This window comes from Dasypus novemcinctus, chromosome 21, assembly GCF_030445035.2.
Source record: "Dasypus novemcinctus isolate mDasNov1 chromosome 21, mDasNov1.1.hap2, whole genome shotgun sequence".
Classification (NCBI taxonomy): domain Eukaryota; kingdom Metazoa; phylum Chordata; class Mammalia; order Cingulata; family Dasypodidae; genus Dasypus; species Dasypus novemcinctus.
Window position 1 is genome coordinate 57653910 of NC_080693.1, and position 22218 is coordinate 57676127.

The 22218-nt window shown below is 43.0% G+C and overlaps 1 protein-coding gene across 2 annotated transcripts in view; it reads right to left on the reverse strand.

Annotated features, from left to right (window-relative positions):
* The window catches only part of KPNB1 (karyopherin subunit beta 1), a 28242-nt gene extending 21362 nt beyond the window's left edge, over positions 1-6880 (reverse strand). The window contains exons 1-4 of one of the 2 annotated variants that reach the window (XM_058284098.2): positions 6033-6880; positions 5868-5926; positions 3502-3684; positions 632-832 (exon numbers count right to left, since the gene is read on the reverse strand). In XM_058284098.2, the coding sequence (XP_058140081.1) occupies positions 632-832; positions 3502-3684; positions 5868-5926; positions 6033-6072 (483 nt within the window). In that variant the 5' untranslated portion in view covers positions 6073-6880. The remainder of the gene's footprint in view (positions 1-631; positions 833-3501; positions 3685-5867; positions 5927-6032) is intronic. The other variant, XM_071210630.1, reaches the window with a different exon arrangement.
* Positions 6881-22218: the final 15338 nt, after the last annotated feature.

The window sequence follows — 22218 nt, forward strand, 5'->3', positions numbered from 1 at the left end:
ACAATGTGTTGGAATACAAGCAGACACAGAAGAACACACAGCAAATGGACACAGAGAGCAAACAACTGGGGGAAGCAGTACGGGGAGAGAAAAAAAAATCTTAAAAACAAAAACCAAAAACCGTATATCAAAACAGACACCAACAGTGGTAACACCTTATCAGCAATAGTAGTAGCCCTAGGAGGGCAATATTTAAAATAATGTGTTGGGATGGCTCTAGATGCTAAACCAATGGAAAGGGTCAGGATCAGCAACTTTTTCTGTAAAGCAGTAAATGAAAAAGTAATACTGTACCCATGATATATTAAGGATCTTAAGGGAAGGCCAGTGATGCTCTAAGGGAGAAATTATCCTTATTTTAAAGGTTCAGAATCTAAGCTTCTCCAGACATATGTATTTCCATTATAATTCTGAGACCCTCTTTACTTTAGGGCATGATTAGCAATGTGAGGATAAGTTTACCAAACAAATATACAGGTCTAAATTCACAAACAAGGCAGTTCTATTTTTAAAACAGTCTGCAGTAGCTTGCTTTTTTTTTTCCATGATAAAGAGTAATCCTAATACCATGCATGTCGCAACTAGAGAAAATCAGAGGTAAATAAATTGAATACACCAACCAGGAACTTACTATATCTTGGCAAATGTAACCAATAGCTTCCAATGTTGACTCTTTCATGTGCTCTGTGCTGTTGGGGTTTGTGACATTAGCCACCAACTGAGGAATTAGTTCTGGCCACTGGTTCACTGGGATCTCTGCACAAGCAATACCAGCCACACACTGCGAGGCAGAACTAGGTCGGTAGGTTTCTGTGCCCAAAGTCTGTAAAACCTGAAAAAAAATCACACTATTTAAGCACATTGTGCCTACTACATAAGCCTTATCTGAACTCTTATAAAATGAAAACAAAAATGTAGAAAAATCATGTACAATATAGCCAGCTATAGAAAAAAGTCAACCTAGCACCAGTACCACAAACATTTTCCCAGACCTTAGCAACAAGAATAACCTCCTTGCTTCCAAAGAGAAGTCTCCAAAGTCTCATACTAGTAGTTAGAAGGGGAGGGGGTATTACGAAGTTGGGAAGAGGGGGGACAAAATTCATCTTCCACGCTCCTTTTTTGGTGGCAGGTATAAGAGAAGGCTGCCCACAGAAGGAGGCCAGCTCTTGGGCATTCAGGTGGGCCTGATTCACAGTAAATCACTGTCTAAAACCTGATTCAAGAAGAGATCTTCCCCCTCATGAAATGAGAAACAAACTCTCTTCCTTCTGGTCACTGACAACCAGCAGAATCCTGGGTGACTTATGCAGAAAGGCCTTGGTCCAGTAACAATACCACTAGACAGAGAAACAAAGTTACTGTTGCCAACACCGAAGAATTAACCATTATTTAACTTCCAATCTGAAAGGATTTATTCTGCTTGCCTAAGAAGCGAAGAAATGTTTCTCTTCCCATCAATAGAACTAGACAAATATACCAATTAAAACAATATAAGCATTTATGTACAGGCATGGTAAAGACAGGTATGGATAAAGGATGAAGCCACAATTGACCAGGGTTAATCATTACCATGATTACTAATTCGGTCAATGAACTCGCCAAGAATCACCACCAGTCCACTTAAAAGGCAAACAGTTAATGGTTCCTGGCATGGACAGAGGGACAAAGAGTAGCTGCCAGATATTCAGGCCAGGTCAGGTCACCTAGTATCTTCTTATAGCTAGTGGCTAATAATGAAGTTGTCACCTTTCTCCTTTAAACAGTATATTACCACCCCTGCCTACCCTCAACAAGACTAGAGAGCTAGAAAAGACTGTAACAAAATCTGCATCTTAAAAACAAGAGTCCCAGCTCAGGGTCCCTATGTACTATACTTTACCAAGTCTCTTGATATATATTTGGAGATTACTAAATTTATTCCACCTTTACCTTTTCTCCTGTAAATTGTTCCCAGAAGACTATTAATATATTACTTGAGGTGACTTAGAGGCTATAGATGTCTAACTCCTGAATACTGAAATTTCTTTTAAACTAAAGGTGGCCCTAATAATACTCATTTGTGAGAAATAAGCGGAATAAGAAAATAGATCAATTGTGTCCTAAGATCCAGATTTCAAAAAAGAAACTGTCAGCACTGAGATAGTATTACCAAATGTACTATGAAAGACAATGAGGGAAAAAAAGGCCAAGATGACTGCTAACTTTTTTTTTCATGCATAAGGGTTCAACCATGCCTATACAAATTCTCAGCCAAAAATTAAAACATTTGTGATAAGAATGAGGTGTCAAAAAAAAAAAAAAAAAAGTCAACTGCAGTCCCTATCATGGCTTCTCTTATCTCATTTTGTGCAATTTGAAGAAAAAGAAAAATCAAATGGGCACTTTAACCATGAAGGCTTCCAGTGACAGAAAATTTCATTTATGTCAAATTGCCCAAGAGAGGGGGTCTTAAAATGTTATTACATAAGCAGACCCAATGTGGATAGAAGCTCTACACATTCCAAGAAAGATTCAAAATAAGCTGGCTTTCACAACCTAGAGTTCCTTGTCATGGGCACCTCCATGCCAGACTGGAGAAGGAAGGAGGTAAATAACTAATGCTAACACCCAGAACCAGGAAATGGCAAATATAAGGAGAATAACCAGGACCTGCACAAGTTCACAGGTAGTAATCCCCCATTGGATTTCCTCTCAAATATCAAGGACCAAGTGATGACTGCACAGACACAAAACTTACTACTCTTTCGCCTTATAAGGCAGGCTATTTTTAGAACCGCACTTATTAGAAGAAGAAAAAAATACACCTGTCCATATATTTTTGACTCCTCTGCTTCAGCTAAAACTGCACATTTCTAATTCAACAAAGTCACAAGAACTTCAAGATGCAAAACAAGAGACATTCAATTTCCTTCAAATATCGGGAAAATTTGTCACCCCACTCTTTGAACACCTTGGGGGGAAAAAACACCATCAAATACCATATCCCTATTTCACAAACTCTTTGGGCTTGAATGACTAAAAGATCAGAAGTTCACCAAGAGTTAGATGCTGGATGACTGTAGAAGAATCACTTGGGAACTCAGTTTTTAAAATATTCCTAAGCCGCATTCCAGACTGACCAAATCAGAATCTCTGGAGGAAGCTTGGAAATTAATATTATTAGCAAATACCCTTAAATGAGTCTAGAATATGACCTGAATTTTTAACTATCAATTTGTCTACCATTTCAATTCATCAAATAGATTCTGCAAACTCCTTTAATCACCAAGTCTGAAATTTAATTAAAGATTCTCAAACAGCTGCATCTTCCTAGGTTATCTGAAAAATGGAAATGGACAAGCTGAACTGAGAAAGATTTAAATCAATTTCAATTTTTATCTTCAAGGGAAGTTTAGGTCCCAGAAATTTATCACACTGTCAGCTCTAACCCATGCAAATGACGAAAGAACTGACATGTTTAATCCCTAAACAATATGACCAAAGGAGAAATTTACTTACATAGTTCTTGACTTCCCGTCGGGCATTAGCATCAATAGCAAGCCATCTCTGCTGATACTGTGCCTTGATGTCTGGATCCTTAGATGTCAGCGAGTTCTTGATTTGTAGACCGGCTGCAACTCTGGCAACCTGACTGTTTCCTGGATTTGCTAGCACTCTGGACAGTTCCACAAGGAAAGTGGGCTGTTAAGAGAAGATGTACTTGTCAATGCAAACATCTATTGGGAATTTCACCAGTTGAGGATAGCTTATAGAGCACGAACCCCTGAAAAACTTTTTTTTAAAAGGACAGGTCATAAATGCACAGAAAACTCCAAAATATCTATCTTCAAGACTCCTATTTAAATGTTACTTAACATATGAGGGTATCATCTTTTCAGACAGCTTCAAACAACACAAGGAATGGCAGATTTTCCTATCAAGATCATTCTTAGTGCCGAAGTTTTCACATTAAAGCCCTGGAATTAAAGCAAGTTGGCAATATGGTAGGCAACATTACTTCACAATGAAGTGTCCCAAGCACCTAAAATAGTGTCTCAATATTTGTTGAGTGAATTTCTTATTGACAGGATAGAAAATAAAACTGATATTCTTTTAAAAACCTTAATACAAAAAGAATTATAGTCAGAGTGGCTTCTGATCTCATGGAAACAGAAAATCTTGTACGAGAGAGAATAGATAAATCCTCTATATTTTAGTTGCAGGTGTGGACCAACTTTCAGCAAAAGGGAACAATTGAAAAAAATAGATTTATAAGAAAAAAATTAGTAACAAATATTTAGAAATAGGGATAGAAGAAAATTGGAAAGATAAAAAGTATCAAGGCAAATTGTTCCAAGTGTGACTTTATCTTAATAGTTAGGAGTTAACACACTAAATAAAGCCTCTGGACATTTTGGATGTCAATTGTCCAGTCAACTTAGTGGAGTTCTAAAAAGCATAGTCAATGTCTCTTGTATGCAAAGGTCATAAAAACTACTTTTGTTTAAAAACTTTAACACACACACACACTTTCTCTCTCTCTCTCTCTCTCTCTCTCTCTCGCCCCCAAAAAGCTCTATCCAAATGGAAAACTTAACAGGAAAAAACAAAAGCAGGATTGGTATTCTCACCACTAAAAAATAATGCACTCCACATAAAATTCCAATCACAGTGCAAATTCTTAAGTCTTGATTTTGTATACAAAAAAATTAGGCATAAAAGTCTTCTGCGAATTAGCAAATACAGAAACAGGAATTACCTCAGATGAAATATAATCAGTCCATATTAGTGAAAATTTTTTTCTAAAGAAAATTAAGAGTAAAAAGACTAGTAGAAAATACCTACCACTTACAAAAACAAAAAAACATTATTCATAGGTAGTTTGTATAAAATAAGCCTTGTCACTTTTTTCTTACATTATATTGCCTAATATCTCAAAGTAATCCATTTGGTTATAGTGTTAGCAACACATTACCTATTACCTTCAATAAAAGATGTCAAGTATCCTTTCCCTCTGCTCCCTATCCTCCCAACTGGAGGGAAACCAAAGAGAAACAACTGGCACATGGGTTGTTTCAACCAATCCATTTCACATTTTCGAACAGAGGCCCAGTTCTATACTGTAGTGGGCTTATCTTCGTTTTTTCTGTACCCCTTAAATTTGAAAATATGAAAATGAGGAATTTTCCTCTGTGATTTCATCAGGAAATAGGCCCGATCTTTTCGAGTATGATTCCCACCCTGCTGTCTGGGTGCCGATGCCTGGTGATCAAATCTCTACTCAGGAATACATATATGTATATATAAAGTACAGACGCAATATATAAAACTCAGGAGAGAACTAACCGGGCGAGAAAGGCAGAAATACTATAAGATAGGGGTTAGAGGCATTTGGGTGTCAGGCCTGGCCAGGAGCACAGACCAAAGGAAACAGCAGAGAGTAGAGTTCTGGGGCTCTGGAGATGGAGAGAACCACAGGGACCATGGGTCAGGAAAGGGAAGCTAGCCCGGGTCAAAGCTGAGCCGGCAGCTGGGCTCGGTGCTTCCACATGGCCCCTAGGCCCGGCTCCCCCACCCCCACCCTTGCTGAACACGCAGCGCCGCGCAACCTAACTTCCCTTCCCTCCCTCTTTCTCCCTCCCGCTGCACCGCCGCCCTCAAGCCGCACGGAGATTGGGCTGCAGTCACCCCGGCGCGCCGCGCCATTGGCCAGCAGCGGGGCCCGGGGCGGGACACACCCACCGGCTTCCCGATCGCGGGGTTAGGTTGGACCCCGGCGGGGGGAGGGGACGGGATGGGGCGGGGTGGGTTCCAGAGGCCTGGGCCTCGGGAGGGCGGGAAGGCCCCGGACGCCGGAGATGGGGAGACGGCGGGATGGCACGCACCAGGTTCTCTACGGCCGCACGCTCCAAGAACTTCTGCGCCGCTTCCAGTTCAAGCCGATCTGGGGGGAAGGAAAGTGGGAAAGGGAACAGGGTCAGAGGGGCCTGGGCCTCCCCTCCCCCTACCTCAAATCACCTCAGCCCGACCCCCCGGCTTTCGCGTCCTACCGGGAGACACGGTCTTCTCGAGGATGGTGATCAGTTCCATGGCGGAGGTGGGGGCAGTGACTCCCTCTAGGACGACGGTCCGGCCTCTCGGGCGGCGGCTCTAACTGAGGGTGGGGGTTGGGGGTCGGGTGGGAAGGGAGGGTGGGGTGGGGGGCGGGGGTCACCACAAGCCCATTCACCAGTTCCCTCTTGATAGTCGCTCCGGCCCCCTTTCCTTCCTTCTTTCCTTCCTTCCTCCCTCCTAATCTGGTGCTGGCGGCGGCGACAGCTCCTCCTCTCGTGGTGGGGGAGGGACCCCGAGGGGCAGCTCAGAGCGCGGCTGGTGCTCGAGTGGCGGAGGGAGAAAGAAGGAAGGGAGGCAGTGAGTGAACGGCGACTCGCAGGGAGGGAGAGAGGAGGGTGGGAGGCGGAGGGATATTCGGGCCGGACCTCTCCGCGGCGGCACCGCGCTCCACCCCGATTGGCTGCCGCCGTGGCCACGCGGAATCCCCAATTGGCCAGGCCGACCCCGTTGAAGAGCCGCCCTGCGCCGATTCGTCCGCTGTTTTCAAGGCCCGGGTTGGCCGGGCGGGCAGCGTAATGGGGCGCGCGGATTGGCTGAAGGGAGGGAGGTTGGGGTGGGGCAGGCGAGAGCCAGCCACTGGTTGGATTGGCCTGGTAAAGGCCTTGATCCCGGAGACGCTGAGCGCTGGGAGGAGGATGGACCAAAGGCAAGACTCCGATCCCGGGTGATTGGCTGGGATACTAGGCGTTGATAGGATAGGGCGCCCGGGAGAACTGGGGAGAAGAGTTCGGGGTCGGGTCCGCGGAAAGGCGGGAGGCGCCAGGCCGCTCTGGGGGCCCGGCGCAGGGCACGATGGGACGCCCCCGGGAAAGGGCGGAGCTTTGTTCCGGCCGCCTGGGGCTGCGGTTGGGAAAGTGTGCTCTCAGAGGGGCGTGTGGAGTGAGGTCTTGGCGGGCCTGGGCGGGGGAGGGAAGGCTGTTAAAAGCGTTGTGCCGCGCCCACAGGAAGTTCCTTTAATGGCCAGGCCTGCTTAGCACCACGCTGTCGGTTGGGGGCCATCTGGTTCAACTTTCATTTCGCACATGTGGAAACTGAGGCCCAGAGAGGATATGAAACTTGTCCAAGGTTACACAGCTGGTTAGTGGCCTGAGCAGGACTGGACTCTAGTGCTCCTGACTGCCTTTGACCCCGTACGCGGCTTCCCTTACAAGGAGGCGAATGCATTAGCAGTCCTAGGTGTATTTGGGGGGGTTTATGCCTGTGCTCTTATAAGTCGTAACTCGAATAGGAGTGGGCATTTGGATTCCTCTTAGAACCCCATCCATAGCTATCAGGTACTTAAAGGACTAGATGTGAATTTCATCTTCCAAAGGCTCACCTATAAAGCACAACTGTGAGCCAGAAGGTATGTGTATGGTCCATAAAGCATCGTGGTTCTTGTTTTTTTAGTTCCGGACCCTTCTCTTCCAAGTTCCTTTCCTTAGCAAAACACCCATGAAAAAAATGATAGTACAGTTTCCTGACCTCTCTTGACATTGATACATGGGCCCTAGGTTAAGATTTCCTAGATTGTTACATTTTTCACCATATTGTTCATAGGGTTAATTGGCTGTTGTTCTTTATCATATGCTCCAGCCACACTGGGAAAATTCAAGAGAAAGTCTGTCCATGTCGAGGAGGTCCACTTAAGAATTAGGAAAGTAGGCGGCGGAATTGGCCCAGTGGTTAGGGCATCCGTGTACCACATGGGAGGTCCGCAGTTCAAACCCCGGGCCTCCTTGACCCGTGTGCAGCTGGCCCATGCGCAGTGCTGATGCGCAAGGAGTGCCGTGCCACACAGGGGTGTCCCCCCCCAGGGGAGCCCCACGTGCAAGGAGTGCACCCTGTAAGGAGAGCCGCCCAGCACGAAAGAAAGTGCAGCCTGCCCAGGAATGGCACTGCACACACGGAGAGCAGACACAACAAAGAAACACAGAAAGAAGACCACCAGCAAACAGACATAGAGAACAGACAACTGGGGTGGGGGGGAAGGGGAGATAAATAAATAAATAAATAAATCTTTAAAAAAAAAAGAATTAGGAAAGTATGGCCAGCTATCTTAAAAGAGAAAGAAAAGGTTTTTGTCTGCTAGAGATATCTTTGCAGCCTTGAAGTTGGAATTAAGGGACACTATCTCGCGCACCAACCTGTAACTAGTTAATTTCTTCTGGTTTAATATAGTCCACCTTACTCCAGCTTTTAGCTTCATCTGTTAACTGAGGAAGAGCTGCCCTGTGTTTGACTTTAGTAGGAATCGTTGAAACTAAGTGAGCTGTCATCACTCACTCATGAAAATCTTTGACTTGTCCTCATGTGGGTTACCCACTATAAATGATCCACAATTTGTTTCACGGCAACCCAACACTCTCCTGTCCTCCAGCAGTTTGATAGCCACATCCTCTGCTCAACATCAGTCATGATAACACCAGTGAGGGCAAATTGACTTTTTTTCTCCTAAGTGAGGTTTATTGCTTTCATTTTGAAAAGACCTTTCAGTTAACAGGCAATTAAGGTAATTTTCACTAATGACAATATTGTAAATTAGTAGAAACAATAAAAGAGAATATCTATATTGTTAAATTTAATGCTTTCCACAAAATGCCTGCTTAAGAGCTGATCTGAAGCAAGTTTGAGGCACTAATGAATTAGTGTGTTTTCCATGTTATTGACCTAAGAAAACTTGAAAGGATACTAATTAATACACTTATCACAAGTAAAGCAAACAAACTTTAATTCATTTTGCTGGCATATTTTCATGTCATGTAATAAGCCAGCACACATCCTCCCATTGCTTTTTTTAACAGCATTTTCTTTTCAGTGCTAAAAATTAAAGGAAACGAGGAACTTTGCCAAGTACTCAGGAAGAGTTACATTCCTTGATGTACTAATTTTTTGTTTCTACACCTGAGTGCTTTAAATTTTGAATATAAATTTGGTTATGGTATTCTTCCATAACAAAAAATTGTTTCAGAAATTAACTATTCAAGAAAATGCTTTAAAATTTTTCAAAAGTAAAACATTGATTTTTAAAGTAGCTGAAGTACAATACTGGGAAGATAAAAGTTTTGCAGCAAAGTTCCATCAAGCATAAGATCCTTACCCAAACCAAAATGGAATAATTTCTGGTTGAACTAAGTTTATTCATGATAGTGTTTAGACCCTATTCAAAGCATTCTATTCTGCATTTGACAGATGCTAATGAAGCACCGTTGCTTGACTATTGAGTGCACACATTCTGAAAATTGATTACCTGGGTTCATATCCCAGTTCTACCACTTCTTTGTTTGGCTTACTTTCCTCCTTTTTAAAATGGAGCTAATAATGATAACTGCATCATAGAGTTGTTGGGAAACCCTGAGTTAATAATCTATGTTAAGTACTAGGAGCACTGCCTGGCGTGGCATGTATATATAAATGTATAAATATACATCTATTTTGCATGTATTTAGTGCTCAGAAGTTTCTGGTCCTTGGTATATTGATGAACAGAGATTTAAATCAGTTAATCTCACAAACAAATGTAAAGATGTAAAAGTGAGAGATGCCAAGGAATGACCTAGTCAGGGGTTCAGGGAAAGCTTACCAGAGGAAGGGGAGGGAGTTATTCAGGTGAGGAAGGGAGGAACAGCATCTGCAAAGGCCTCTTGGTGGGAGGGACCTTGGGGTCTACAAGGGACTGAAAGAAGGCCAGTGCTCTCAAGACACAGAGAATTAAGTAGGGGCAAGACCATTTGAGACCTTGCAGACTGTGCTAAGGGTTTTACTTTCTATCCTGTTGTGGCTATAAGGGGAGCCATTGAAAGATTTTAAGAAGGATAGTTGTAATGTAGAGATTAGATTGGAGAGGGGCAAGAACAGATGCAGGGAGACCAGTCAGGAGGCTCTTGCAGTTATCTAGAAAAGAGATGAGGCTTGTAGCCAGTAGGGTGGGGTAATTGTGGGAATAAAAGTAGACAGTGGGAAGCGGATGTGGCTAAACCGATAGTGCGTCTGTCTACCATATGGAGGGTCCAGGGTTCAATCCCCAGGGCCTCCTGACCCATGTGGCAAGCTGGCCCATGTGCACTGCTGCTTGTGTGGAAGGAGTGCCGTGCCATGCAGGGGCACCCCCATACAGGGTTGCCCCACGTGCAATGTGTGCACCCAGCAAGGAGAGCTGCCCGCATGAAAACGCAGCCTGCCCAGGAGTGGCACCGCACACAGAGAGCTGATGCAGCAAGATGATGCAACAAAAAAGAGACAGTTTCCCAGTGCCACCGGATAATGCAAGTGGACACAGAAGAACACATGGCGAATGGACACAGAGAGTAGACAACGAGGGGGAAAGGGAGAGAAATAAATAAATCTTTAAAAAAAAAAAAGAGTAGATAGCAAAATCAGTTGATTTGATGATTGGAATAAGAGAGGTCACTGTTATCTACTAGATTTCTGGCTTACACTTGGAATGATGTGGGAGGAATTGGAGGCACATGGTTTAGTAGAATGGGGAGGTGTACACAGGAGACTTCAACTTGTTTTCTTGAGCTGTGTATTGGAGTACATCGTTTTTGATATATTATTCTTTATACCTCTTTGTATGTCAGGAATATTCATAATAAAAAACTTTTAATTAAAAAAAAAGAACAAATTTTGAAATTAAGGAGAAAAAATGGCTTCATTCTTACTCTGCCACTTCCTGCTGTATGATCCTGAATAAGCTACTTAACCTTTTCAATCTGTAAATGGGGTAAGTCTCTGCCCATCTCATTGAATGGTCTGAGCATAAACAGAAACCTCTCTGTGAAGGAGCTCCGTCCAATGGTCTTGTGCCAGGAGATGCTCACTAGTGTCTGTTAACACGGGTGAATGAGTAAATGGATGAGATGGGCTACCGTTTCTCCACTTAGTTCCCCCTTCTGACCATAGCGCAAATGTGTAAGGTAACTGGCTGTGAGGGGAGGAGCAGTCAGGCTGTGACCTTGATGCTGCTTTCTCCTAAGCAGAGCTGCCTGATTTGGGGAGGGGTTAAATCTTGGCCTCTTTGATTTGAGGTACACTATACACTTAAGATAAGTGCATTTCATTCACTTGACTCTATAATATACTTCAATAAAAAGTTATGCAAAATATATAGAGTGTCCTGTCTTGTTCAAAGAAAAAGCTTTGTATCCAAGAAAGAGGAAAAAAACGGGATGCGTAAACCAAATGTCAGTAATGGCTGTTATAGGATGGTAGGATTACAGATGATTTTTGTATTCCTTTCTAGTTCTTCTCTGTGTATTCCAAGTTTTCTTTGATGAATAAGTATTTCTTTTTTAATCAGAAAAAAAATTTATTTTTTAAAGATTTATTATTTTTCCCCATCCCCATTCCCCCCATTGTCTGCTCTCTGTGTCCATTCACTGTGTGTTCTTCTGTCTCTGCTTGTATTTTCATTAGGCAACTCCAGGAACTGATCCTGGGACCTTCTGGAGTGGGAGAGAGGTGATTACTCTCTTACACCATGTCAACTCCCTGTTCTGCCACGTCTTCTTATTTTCTCTCCTCTCTCCACATCAGCTGGCACTCCTGTGCAGGAGCGGCTTTCCCGTGCTGGCAGTATTCCTGTGCGGGCCTGCTCACCACGTGGGCCAGCTTGCCCTCACCAGGAGGCCCTGGGCATCGAACTCTGGACCTCCTATATGGTAGACATGAGCCCAATTGGTTGAATCAATCCATTTCCCCAGAAAAATATTTTTAAAGTTAATTTTTAAAAAACAAGAGAGAGATAGGGAGAAATGTTCAAAAAAATTATTAAGCACAAGGCCCCAATAGCACCTGACACAGCCAACCTTCTGTACTTGATCTTTGGAAAATAGGTGATGATTTTTTAACTTATCCCTCCCAAAACTAAAAGGGAGCAGAAGTGGGGAGACAGAAGAAAAGAAAAAAAGGAAGAACAAATTGGTGAAAACATCCTGAATCCTAACTTGGGAGGGCCACTGAGAAGCTTGAACAAAGTGAAATGGAGAAAATTATTTATTACCCACCCTGGCTATCTGCTTGTTTGCCAAAGAGCCTGGAGATAGAGCCAAACATCCTCAGCTGCTTTCTCCTTCCAGTCACCAATTCTTTATTTCCTTCCTTTGTTCTTTTTCTGATTGTCAAAGTAGTACATGCTCCTCACTGTAGACATTTTGAAAAGTCTCAAAAAAGTTAAGCAGAAATCACCTGTAATCCTAAATTATATCCACTATTAAAATATTGCCATGTTTTTCCCAACATAGGTCAATTCTGCATGAAAAGCAAAGTATTGCTATGTAATACTTATTAACCCTGCCAAAAAATATACTTTAAAGAATTTTAAAGTAGTTAAACTCTTTATCAGGCTGCATTAAAAAGTATGAATTATAAATAGAAAGGCACTCTGTGATCATGAATTGGCAAACTTAATATTGTTAAGATGTCAGGGGAAGTGGACTGGGCCCAGTGCTTAGGGCTTCCGTCTACCACATGGAAGGTCTGCGGTTCAAACCCCAGGCCTCCTTGACCCGTGTGGAGCTGGCCCATACACAGTGCTGATGCGCGCAAGGAGTGCCATGCCACGCAGGGGTGTCCCCCACGTAGGGGAGCCCCACGTGCAAGGAGTGCGCCCCATAAGGAGAGCCGCCCAGCGCAGAAGTGCAGCCTGTCCAGGAATGGTGCCGCACACATGGAGAGCTGACACAATAAGATGAGGCAACAAAAAAAACACAGATTCCTGTGCCGCTGACAACAATAGAAGCGGACAAAGAAGACGCAGCAAATAGACACAGAGAACAGACAACCGGGGCAGGGGGAGGCGGGGGGTGGGGAAGGGGAGAGATAAATAAATAAATAAATCTTAAAAAAAAAAAAAGGTGTCAGTACTACCTGAAGCAATATATAGATTCAATGTGATTTCACTTGAAATTCAAACAGCTTTCATTGCAAAAATGGAAAAGCCAATTATCAAATTCATAAGGAGGGGAACAGACGTGGCTTAAGCGATTGAGCGCCTGCTTCCCACATGTCCGGGTTCGATCCCCAGTACCTTCTAAAAAACAAAAACAACAAGCAAACAAATGAAACAACCAACTCAGGGGAACAAATGTAGCTCAGTGGATGAGTGCCAGCTTCCCACATAAGAGGTCTCAGGGTCAATCTCCAGCCCCAGTACCTAAAAGGAAAAAATATTTCATAAAGAAGGGCAAGAGGTCCCAAATAGCCAAAACCCTCTTGAGAAAGAAGAACAAAGTTAGAAAACGAACACATCTTGGTTTCAAAATTTATTACAAAGCTACATTAATCAACACAGTGGTATTGACACAAGGACATATAGAACAATGGATAGAATTGACAGCTCAGAAATAAACCAATTTATATTTGGCCAATTTTTTTCTCTTGATAAATTGATTTATATTTACATTTTAACGAATCAAACAATATGTTACACAAACCAATTTATTTTTTTATATTTTATTTTATTTTTTAAATTTATTTCTCTTCCCTTCCCCACCCCCCAGTTGTCTGCTCTCTGTGTCCACTTGTATTCTTGTCAGCAGCACCTGGAATCCGTGTCTCTTTTTGTTGTGTCATCTTGCTACATCAACTCTGTGTGCAGCACCACTCCTGGGCAGGCTGCACTTTTTTCGCATTGGGCAGCTCTCCTTATGGGGTGGATTCCTTGCATGTGGGGCTCCCCTATGTGGGGGACACCCCTGTGTGGTAGGGCATTCCTTGTGCGCATCAGCACTGTGCGTGGGCCAGCTCATCACACAGGTCAGGAGGCCCTAGGTTTGAACCTTGGACCTCCCCTGTGGTAGGCAGACGCCCTATCCGTTGGGCCAAATCTGCTTCCCACCAATTTATTTTAAGATTTATTTTTATTTATTTCTCTCTCCTCCCCCCCCCCCCAGTTGTCTGCTCTCTGTGTCCATTCGCTGTGTGTTCTTCTGTGTCCGCTTGTGTTCTTGTCTGCGGCACTGGGAATCTGTGTCTCTTTTTTGTTGCATCATCTTGCTGTGTCAGCTCTCTGTGTGTGCCATGCCACTCCTGGGCAGGCTGGACTTCTTTTGCATGGAGTAGCTCTCATGGGGTGCACTCCTTGCACGTGGGGCTCCCCTACACAGGGGACGCCCCTGCGGCACTCCTTGTGCACATCAGCACTGCACGTGGGTCAGCTCATCACACAGGTCAGGAGGCACTGGGTTTGAACCCTGGACCTCCCATGTGGTAGGCGGACACTCTACTCATTGAGCCAAGTCCACTTCTCCCACCAATTTATTTTTGATACAGGTGCCAAGTCCACTGAATGGGAAAAGAATTCTCTTCAACAAATGGTGCTGGGAAAACTGAATGTCCACATTGCAAAATAATGAAAGTGAATTCCTTTTCCACACCTATACAAAAATTAATTCAAAATGGACCAACAACTTAAATATTAAAGCTAAAACTTTAAAACTCTTAGAAGAAACATAAGGAAATATCTTTAGGACCTCGTAGTAGGCAATGGAGTTTTAGACTTCACATCGAAAGCACGAGCAAAAAAAAAAAAAAAAGACAAATTAGGCTTCCTCAAAATTAAAAACTTTTGTTTATCAAAGGACGTAAAGTGAAAAGAAAATCTACAGGATGGGAGGAAATATTTGGAAACCATGTATCTGATAGGAGTTTAGTATCCAGGATATATAAAGAGCTCCTACAACTCAATAAAAAGACCACCCAATTTAAAAATGAGCCACTGTCTTGAATAGACATATCCCTGAAGAGGTTATACAAATGGCCAATAAGCACATGAAAACATGTTCAATATCATTAGCCATTAGGGAAATGCAAATCAAAACCACAATGAGACACCATTTCACATTCACTAGAAAAGCTACTGTTAAAAACACAAACACAAAACAAAACAAAAAAGCAAGTGTAGGAGAGAATTTGGAGAAATAGGAACACATGTTCACTGTTGATGGAAATGTAAAATATTGTTGATGGAAAACAATTTAGTGGTTCCTCAGCAAATTAAGTATAAAATTACCATATGACTTGACAATCCCACTTCTAGCTATATACCTAAAAGTATTAAAATCAGGGACCCAAATATCTGCACACCAATCTTTATAGCAGCATGATTCACAATAGCCAAAAAGTGGAAGCAACCTAAGTGTCCATTAACTGATGAATGGTTAAATAAAATGTATAAGCATGCAATCGAGTATTATTCAGTCTGAAAAAAGAATGAAGTTCTAATACATGCAAAAACATGTATGAAACTTGAAGATGCCATATTGAGTGAAATAAGCTAAACACAAATGGACGAATATTGTATGATCTTGCTGAAATAGAATAATTAGAATATGCAAATTAAGAGTCAGAAATACAGGTTACCAGGGGCAGGAGTAGGTAGGGAATGGGGAGTTAATGCTTCATTAGTATAGCATTTCTGTTTGGGGTGATGGAAAAGCTTTGGTAATAAATGGTGGTGATGGTAGCACAACATTGTGAACATAACAGCACGAATTATATTTGTGAATGTGGATAAAATTTTTTAAGTTGTATTTATGGTACTAGATTTTTTTTTTAATCTATAGGATTTTAGAACACAAACAGCCTTAAAGTAAACAATGGACTATAGTTAATAGTACAGTTCTATAAATGTTCTTTCATCAGTTGTAACAAATGTACCATCCTAATGCAAGGTGTTAATAATAGGGTGGTATTTGGGAACTCTGTATTTTATGCATGATATTTCTGTAAACCTACAAATTCTCTAATTGAAAAAAAGAGGAGGGAAGCAGATTTGGCCCAATGGATAGGGCATCTGCCTACCACATGGGAGGTCCAAGGTTCAAACCCAGGGCCTCCTGGCCCATGTGGTGAGCTGGCCCACACGCAGTGCTGTTGCGCGCAAGGAGTGCCCTGGCACACAGGGGTGTCCCCTGTATAGGGGAGCCCCACGTGCAAGGAGTGCGCCCTGTAAAGAGAGCCGCCCAGCGTGAAAAAAGTGCAGCCTGCCCAGGAGTGGCACCGCATACACGGAGAGCTAATGCAGCAAGATGACACAACAAAAAGAGACAAGGATTCCGGGTGCTGCTGACAAGAATACAGGTGGACACAGAAGAACACACAGCAGATGGACACAGAGAGCAGACAACTGGTGGGGGTGTGGGGAAGGAGAGAAATAAATAAAAATAAATAAATCTTAAAAAAAAATAAAGGGAAAAATTTATATCCTAAATCTTTAACAATCTTGTTTACTTTGATATCATCTTAACACAGCAGATGGACACAGAGAGCAGACAACTGGTGGGGGTGTGGGGAAGGGGAGAGAAATAAAAATAAATAAATTTTTTTTTTAAAAGGGAAAAATTTATATCCTAAATCTGTAACAATCTTGTTTGCTTTGATATCAACTTAACTTCAATACAGTACACAATCTGTTCCTTTTTAAAATTTATTTATTTATTTATTTATCTCCCCTTCTCCCCCCACCCCGGTTGTCTGTTCTCTGTGTCTATTTGCTGTGTCAGCTCTCCGTGTGGGCGGCGCCATTCCTGGGCAGGCTGCACTTTCTTTCGCGCTGGGCGGCTCTCCTTATGGGGCGCCCTCCTTGAGCCTGGGGCTCCCCTACGCGGGGACACCCCTGTGTGGCACGGCACTCCTTGCGTGCATCAGCGCTGCACATGGGCCAGCTGCACACGGGTCAGGAGGCCCGGGGTTTGAACCGCGGACCTCCCATGTGGTAGATGGACGCCCTAACCACTGGGCCAAGTCTGTTACCGCCAATCTGTTCCTATACCCCTTGGTCACCCCAACATTATGTAGTTCTTGTCACAAATTACATATTTTATACATTATGAGTAAAAAAACCTGATTTATCATTATATTTTATGCATTTGTATTTCAGATCCTCTAGGAAGTAAAAAGTGTAGTGATAAACCAAAAATATTACTGGCAATTATATTTACCCCGGTCACCACCCTCACCAGAGATCTTAATTTCTTCATTTCACTTTAGTCTATTGTCGTTGTCCCTTCCTTTCAACCTGTAGAACTCTTTGCCATTTCCTGTAGGGCTAGTCTAGTGGTGACAGACTTCCTCAGCTCTTGTTTATCTGGGAATGTCTTAATCTCTTCCATGTATTATAAATAAAATTTTATTGAAGTATATCATTCATACATGGACATGACAAACAATAAATGTATAGTGAAAGTTTGAACTTAAAAAACAAAAATGCATGTCATCATACAGGACTTTCATCCAACATCCCAAATTGCATTGTTGTATAACATTTGTTACAAACTATAAAACTGTAAAAGAGCATCGTCAATTCTCCCACATTTTTTAAAGAGTTTTGCCAGACACAGAATTCTTGGCTGGCAATTTTTTGCCTTCAGCACTTGAAATATGTCATCCCAGTGCCTTCTTGCACCTGTGGTTTTTGATGGGAAATTGGCACTTACTCTTATTGAGGCTCCCATGTATATAATACATTGCTTTCGTCTTGTGGCTTTCAGAATCTTGTTTGTCTTTGGCATTCGACACTTTGATTAAACTATGTTTTGGTGCAGTCTAGTTGTGTTTATTCTGTTTGGAATTTGTTAAGCATCTTGGACGTGTATATTCATGTCGTTCATTAAATGTGGGATGTTTTCAGCCATTAATTCTTTGAATATTCTTTCTGCCTCTTTTACTCTTTTTCTCTTTCTGGGACTCCCACAATGCATGTATTGGTACACTTGATGGTTCCCACAGGTTCCTGAGGCTCTTTTCACTTTTCTTCCTTCTTTTTCCTTCTGCTCCTCAAGCTAAATTATTTCAATTGTTTTATCTTCAAGTTGTCTGTTCTTTCTTCTGCCAGCTGCAATCTGCTATTGAACCCCTCTAGGGAATTTTAAATTTCTGTTACTATGGTCTTCAGCTCTGTTTGTTTGTTTTTTTAAATAATTTCCACCTCTCTATTGATATTCTTTGTGATCATCTGTCATTTTTGGATTTCTTTTACTTTTTTTTTTTAAGATTTATTTTATTTAATTCCCCCCCTTCCCCGGTTGTCTGTTCTCTGTGTCTATTTGCTGCGTCTTGTTTCTTTGTCCGCTTCTGTTGTCGTCAGCGGCAGGGGAAATGTGGGCGGCGCCATTCCTGGGCAGGCTGCTCTTTCTTTCGCACTCGGCGCTATCCCCACGGGTGCACTCCTTGCGCGTGGGGCTCCCCTACGCGGGGGACACCCCTACGCGGGGGGGGGGGGGGACACCCCTACGCAGCGGGGGACACCCCTATGCGGCGGGGGACACCCCTACGCGGCAGGGCACTCCTTGCGCGCATCAGCACTGCACATGGGCCAGCTGCACACGGGTCAAGGAGGCCCGGGGTTTGAACCGCGGACCTCCCATGTGGTAGATGGACGCCCTAATCACTGGGCCAAGTCCGTTTCCCCTTCTTTTACTTCTTTGTCCATGTTTTCCTTTAGCTCTTTGAGCATATTTAGGATTTTGTTTTTTCTTTAAGTTTTTGTCGTGTATTTACCAGGTGTGGTCCTCCTCACTGATGGTTCCTAATGCTTTAGTCCTTCTTTGCCTGGGCCGTCACTTCTAGTTACTTTGTATTTTTTGTAACCTTCTGTTGAAAACTGGATGAGTTGATAATTTAATGTGTTATCACTGCAATTTAGACTCTGAGGCATCTGTTCCTTAAGCTTGTATCCAGCTAGTGTTAGGACAGAGCTTTCCTTGAATGCCAGGGGCTAACAAAAAAAAAAAAAAAAAAAAGGAGAAGGAGAGAAGAAAATGCTTTCCCAGTCCTTGCAGACTGACCTGTGCAGGTGCTCTCCTTAAGGCTTTTATCTATACAATGAGTTTAGAGAATACTTTGAGGGGCCTCACTAACAAAAATAAAAAACAGAAACAAAAACCAAACAACAACAACAAAAAACATAGGGGCCTCACTGATCCTTTTTGTGAATATGTCTTGTTCTGTCTGGGCATGCACTCATTGCCCTAGGACTTGCCTCATTTACATGGATATGGATATCCCCTCTTCCCTAGGAAACAGTTTCCTCATAGTCCCAGGCACTGCATTCTGTGTCCTACAGCCAGCAGTCCCTTGCTCCAGGCAGCCACTACTTGACTGCTCTCCCACAACGTTGTATTGGAGAGTACAGTGAACTGCCTTCTACATGCAGGATAAATTCTAGGACAGTGAGCCTGTGGAGTGTCCTGGTTCAGCCCCTCAGGCTGCCACCAGAGTGATGGGACCAGACATACATGCTCCCAGTGTGCACACAGGGTTACTCTGCTTTCCCTCTGGAATTGGGACCAGGGACTCACACTAGGAGCACGGACTGACTCCACACCAAGCAGGCGATGGTCTGGGGGATGGTCCAGTCAGGGCACCACGAGATCCTTTTTTTTTTTTTTTAATTTGTTTTCTTTCTTCCTACCACCTCATTGTTTGTACTAGCTGTGTCTGTTCATCTTCCTTGTTTCTTTAGGAGGCACCAGGAACCAAACCCAGGCCCTCCAAAATGGGAAGGAGGTGCCTAATCGCCACCTCTCTCTCCTGCTTTGTTGTTTCTCTCATTGTGGTTTTCTTCCTGTGTCTCTTGTTGAGTCATATTGTTACATCAGTTTACCGTGCCTGCCCCTTGCACCAGCTCACTGTCTTCCTCACCCTCTTAAGGAGGCACTGGGAACCTCTGCTCCCTGCTTTTTTGTGTCTCTCATGTTTTTCTTCTTGTGTGTCTTGTTGCATCATATTATTGCATCAGCTTGCCATGCCTACCCATCGTGCCAACTCACTGTCTTCTTTAGGAGGCACCTGGTACCAAACCATGGACCTCCCTTGTCGTAGATGGGAGCTAATCAGTTGAGCCACATCTGCTTCCCTTTTTTTCCTTCATTAGAGAAATTGTGGGTTTATAGAACAATCATGCATAAAGTACAGGATTCCCATATATAACCCTGTTAGTAATACCTTGTATTGGTATGGAACATTTGTTACACTTGCTGAGAGCTCATTTTTATAATTGTACTAGTAACCATTGTCTGTGGTTTAATTAGGATTCACTTGTTAGTGTAGTGTTGTTCCACGGATTTTTTTTTTTTTAAATCATTACTCTTACCATATATAACAACCTAACATTTCCCCTTTTATTTTATTTTCTTTATCTTTCCCCCTTTTATCACATTCAAATATATATTTCAGTGCGATTAATTTGTTCACAATGCTGTGCTACCATTGTTAACATTCATTACCAAAATATTTCCAACATTCCAGATAGGAACCCTGTACATTTTGAGCCTTATCTTCAAATTCCCTATTTCCATCCCATCCCCTGATAACCTATATTCTAGATTCTGACTCTCTGAGTTTGCTTATTCTAATTATTTCCTATCAGTGAGATTATACAATACTGTCTTTTTGTGTCTGGCTTATTTCACTCAAAATGATGTCTTTTTTTTTTTTTGTCCCACCCTCCCCACCCCCCATGTCTGCTCTGTGTCCATTCATTGTGCATTCTTCTCTGTCTGCTTGTCTTCTCTTTAGTCAGCACCAGGAACTAATCCTGGGACCTTCCGGAATAGGAGAGAGGTCCTCAATCTCTTGCATCACATCAGCTCCCTGGTCTGCTGCATCTCTTATTGACTCTCCTCTGTGTCTTTTTGTTGCATCATCTTGCCGCGTCAGCTCTCCACTTGGGCTAGCTTGCCACACAGCCCGGCACTCCAGAGTGGGCCGGCACTCCAGAGTGGGCCAGCACTCTGCTCAGGCCAGCTCGCCATGCAGGCCAACTTGCTTTCACCAGGAGGCCCCGGGAATTGAACCCTGGACCTCCCATATGGTAGATGGGGGCCCAATTGCTTAAGCCATATCAACTTCCTTCAGTATGATGTCTTAAAGGTTCATCCACGTTGTCACATGTATCAGGACCTCATTCCTTTTTTAAAAAAATTTTTGTTTCCATTTATACAATCTTACATTTCCCCTTTTAATCACATTCAGATATATATTTCAAACATTCACAATGTTGTGCTCCTCCTGTTTTGTTTTTTTTTAAAGATTTATTAATCATTTCATCTCCCCACCTTGCAGCTTGTTTTTGCTATCTGTTCTCTGTATCCATTTGCTGTGCGTTTTTTTTCTGTGTCTGCTTGTCTCCCTTTGTTGAGTCATCTTGCTGCATCAGCTCTCCACAGCGCATGGGCCATCAGCCCTCGGTGCGCGGGCCAGCTTGCCTTCACAAGGAGGCCCTGGAACGCGAACCCAGGGCCTCCCATATGGTAGATGGGAGCCAAACTGATTGAGCCACAGCCGCTTCCCACTCCTTCTGTTTTTAATTTGGCATTTTCTTTATTCATTGCTCACCCTGTTACTGCAGTCCTTTAACTGTTTTCTGGAGCTTTGAGAAAGATGTTTCTGCAAGTTTTTGCTGGGCTGGTTGTTCAAAGCTTCTTTGGGGGCATGGAGCCATCCTAATCTCTGTTCACCTTCTGCTTTATTTATTTATTTGAGGTACTGGGGGTGGGGATTGAACCTGGGACCTTGTAGGTAGGAAGCCAGCACTCAACCACTGAGCCATGCCAGCTTCCCTGAGTTGTTTTTTTCGTTTGTTTTGCTTGTTGTTTGCTTTCATTGTTTTTTCAGGAGGTACCAGGAATTGAACCTGGGACCTCCCATAGGGGAGGCAGGAGCTCAACCCTCTGAGCCACATTAAATCTATATATTTTTTTCCACCAGAAATGTATCATTAAGTTTAGACCATACTCAGGTGAGGGGAATTGGGCTCCTCCTCTTGAAAAGAGTATCAGAAATTTATGGAAATGTTTTTAAGCTACTACACAGATTTTACCAAGTCGCCCAACCAGCACTGTGAGAGAGTACTTGTCTAGCAAGAAGTACTCTCTGAGAAAGGGCATGCAAGTAGCATAGAAACCAGAAAGCTTGGGTGAATATTCATATAAGGAACAGACTTCAAGTTTCTCCTTCCCATTCTGGTACAGCCTGTAGATTGCCCCTTCCCAATTTGGCAGAAGTTTACCTTCTTTATAGATTCATCCAGGAAAACTTTAAATTCTGGGACACTAACTACAGTTGGTTGGCACAGTGTGCTATTCTGTATTGGAAAGCAGGGAATTAGGTAAATAATTACACTTGAACCTATCAGGTTACT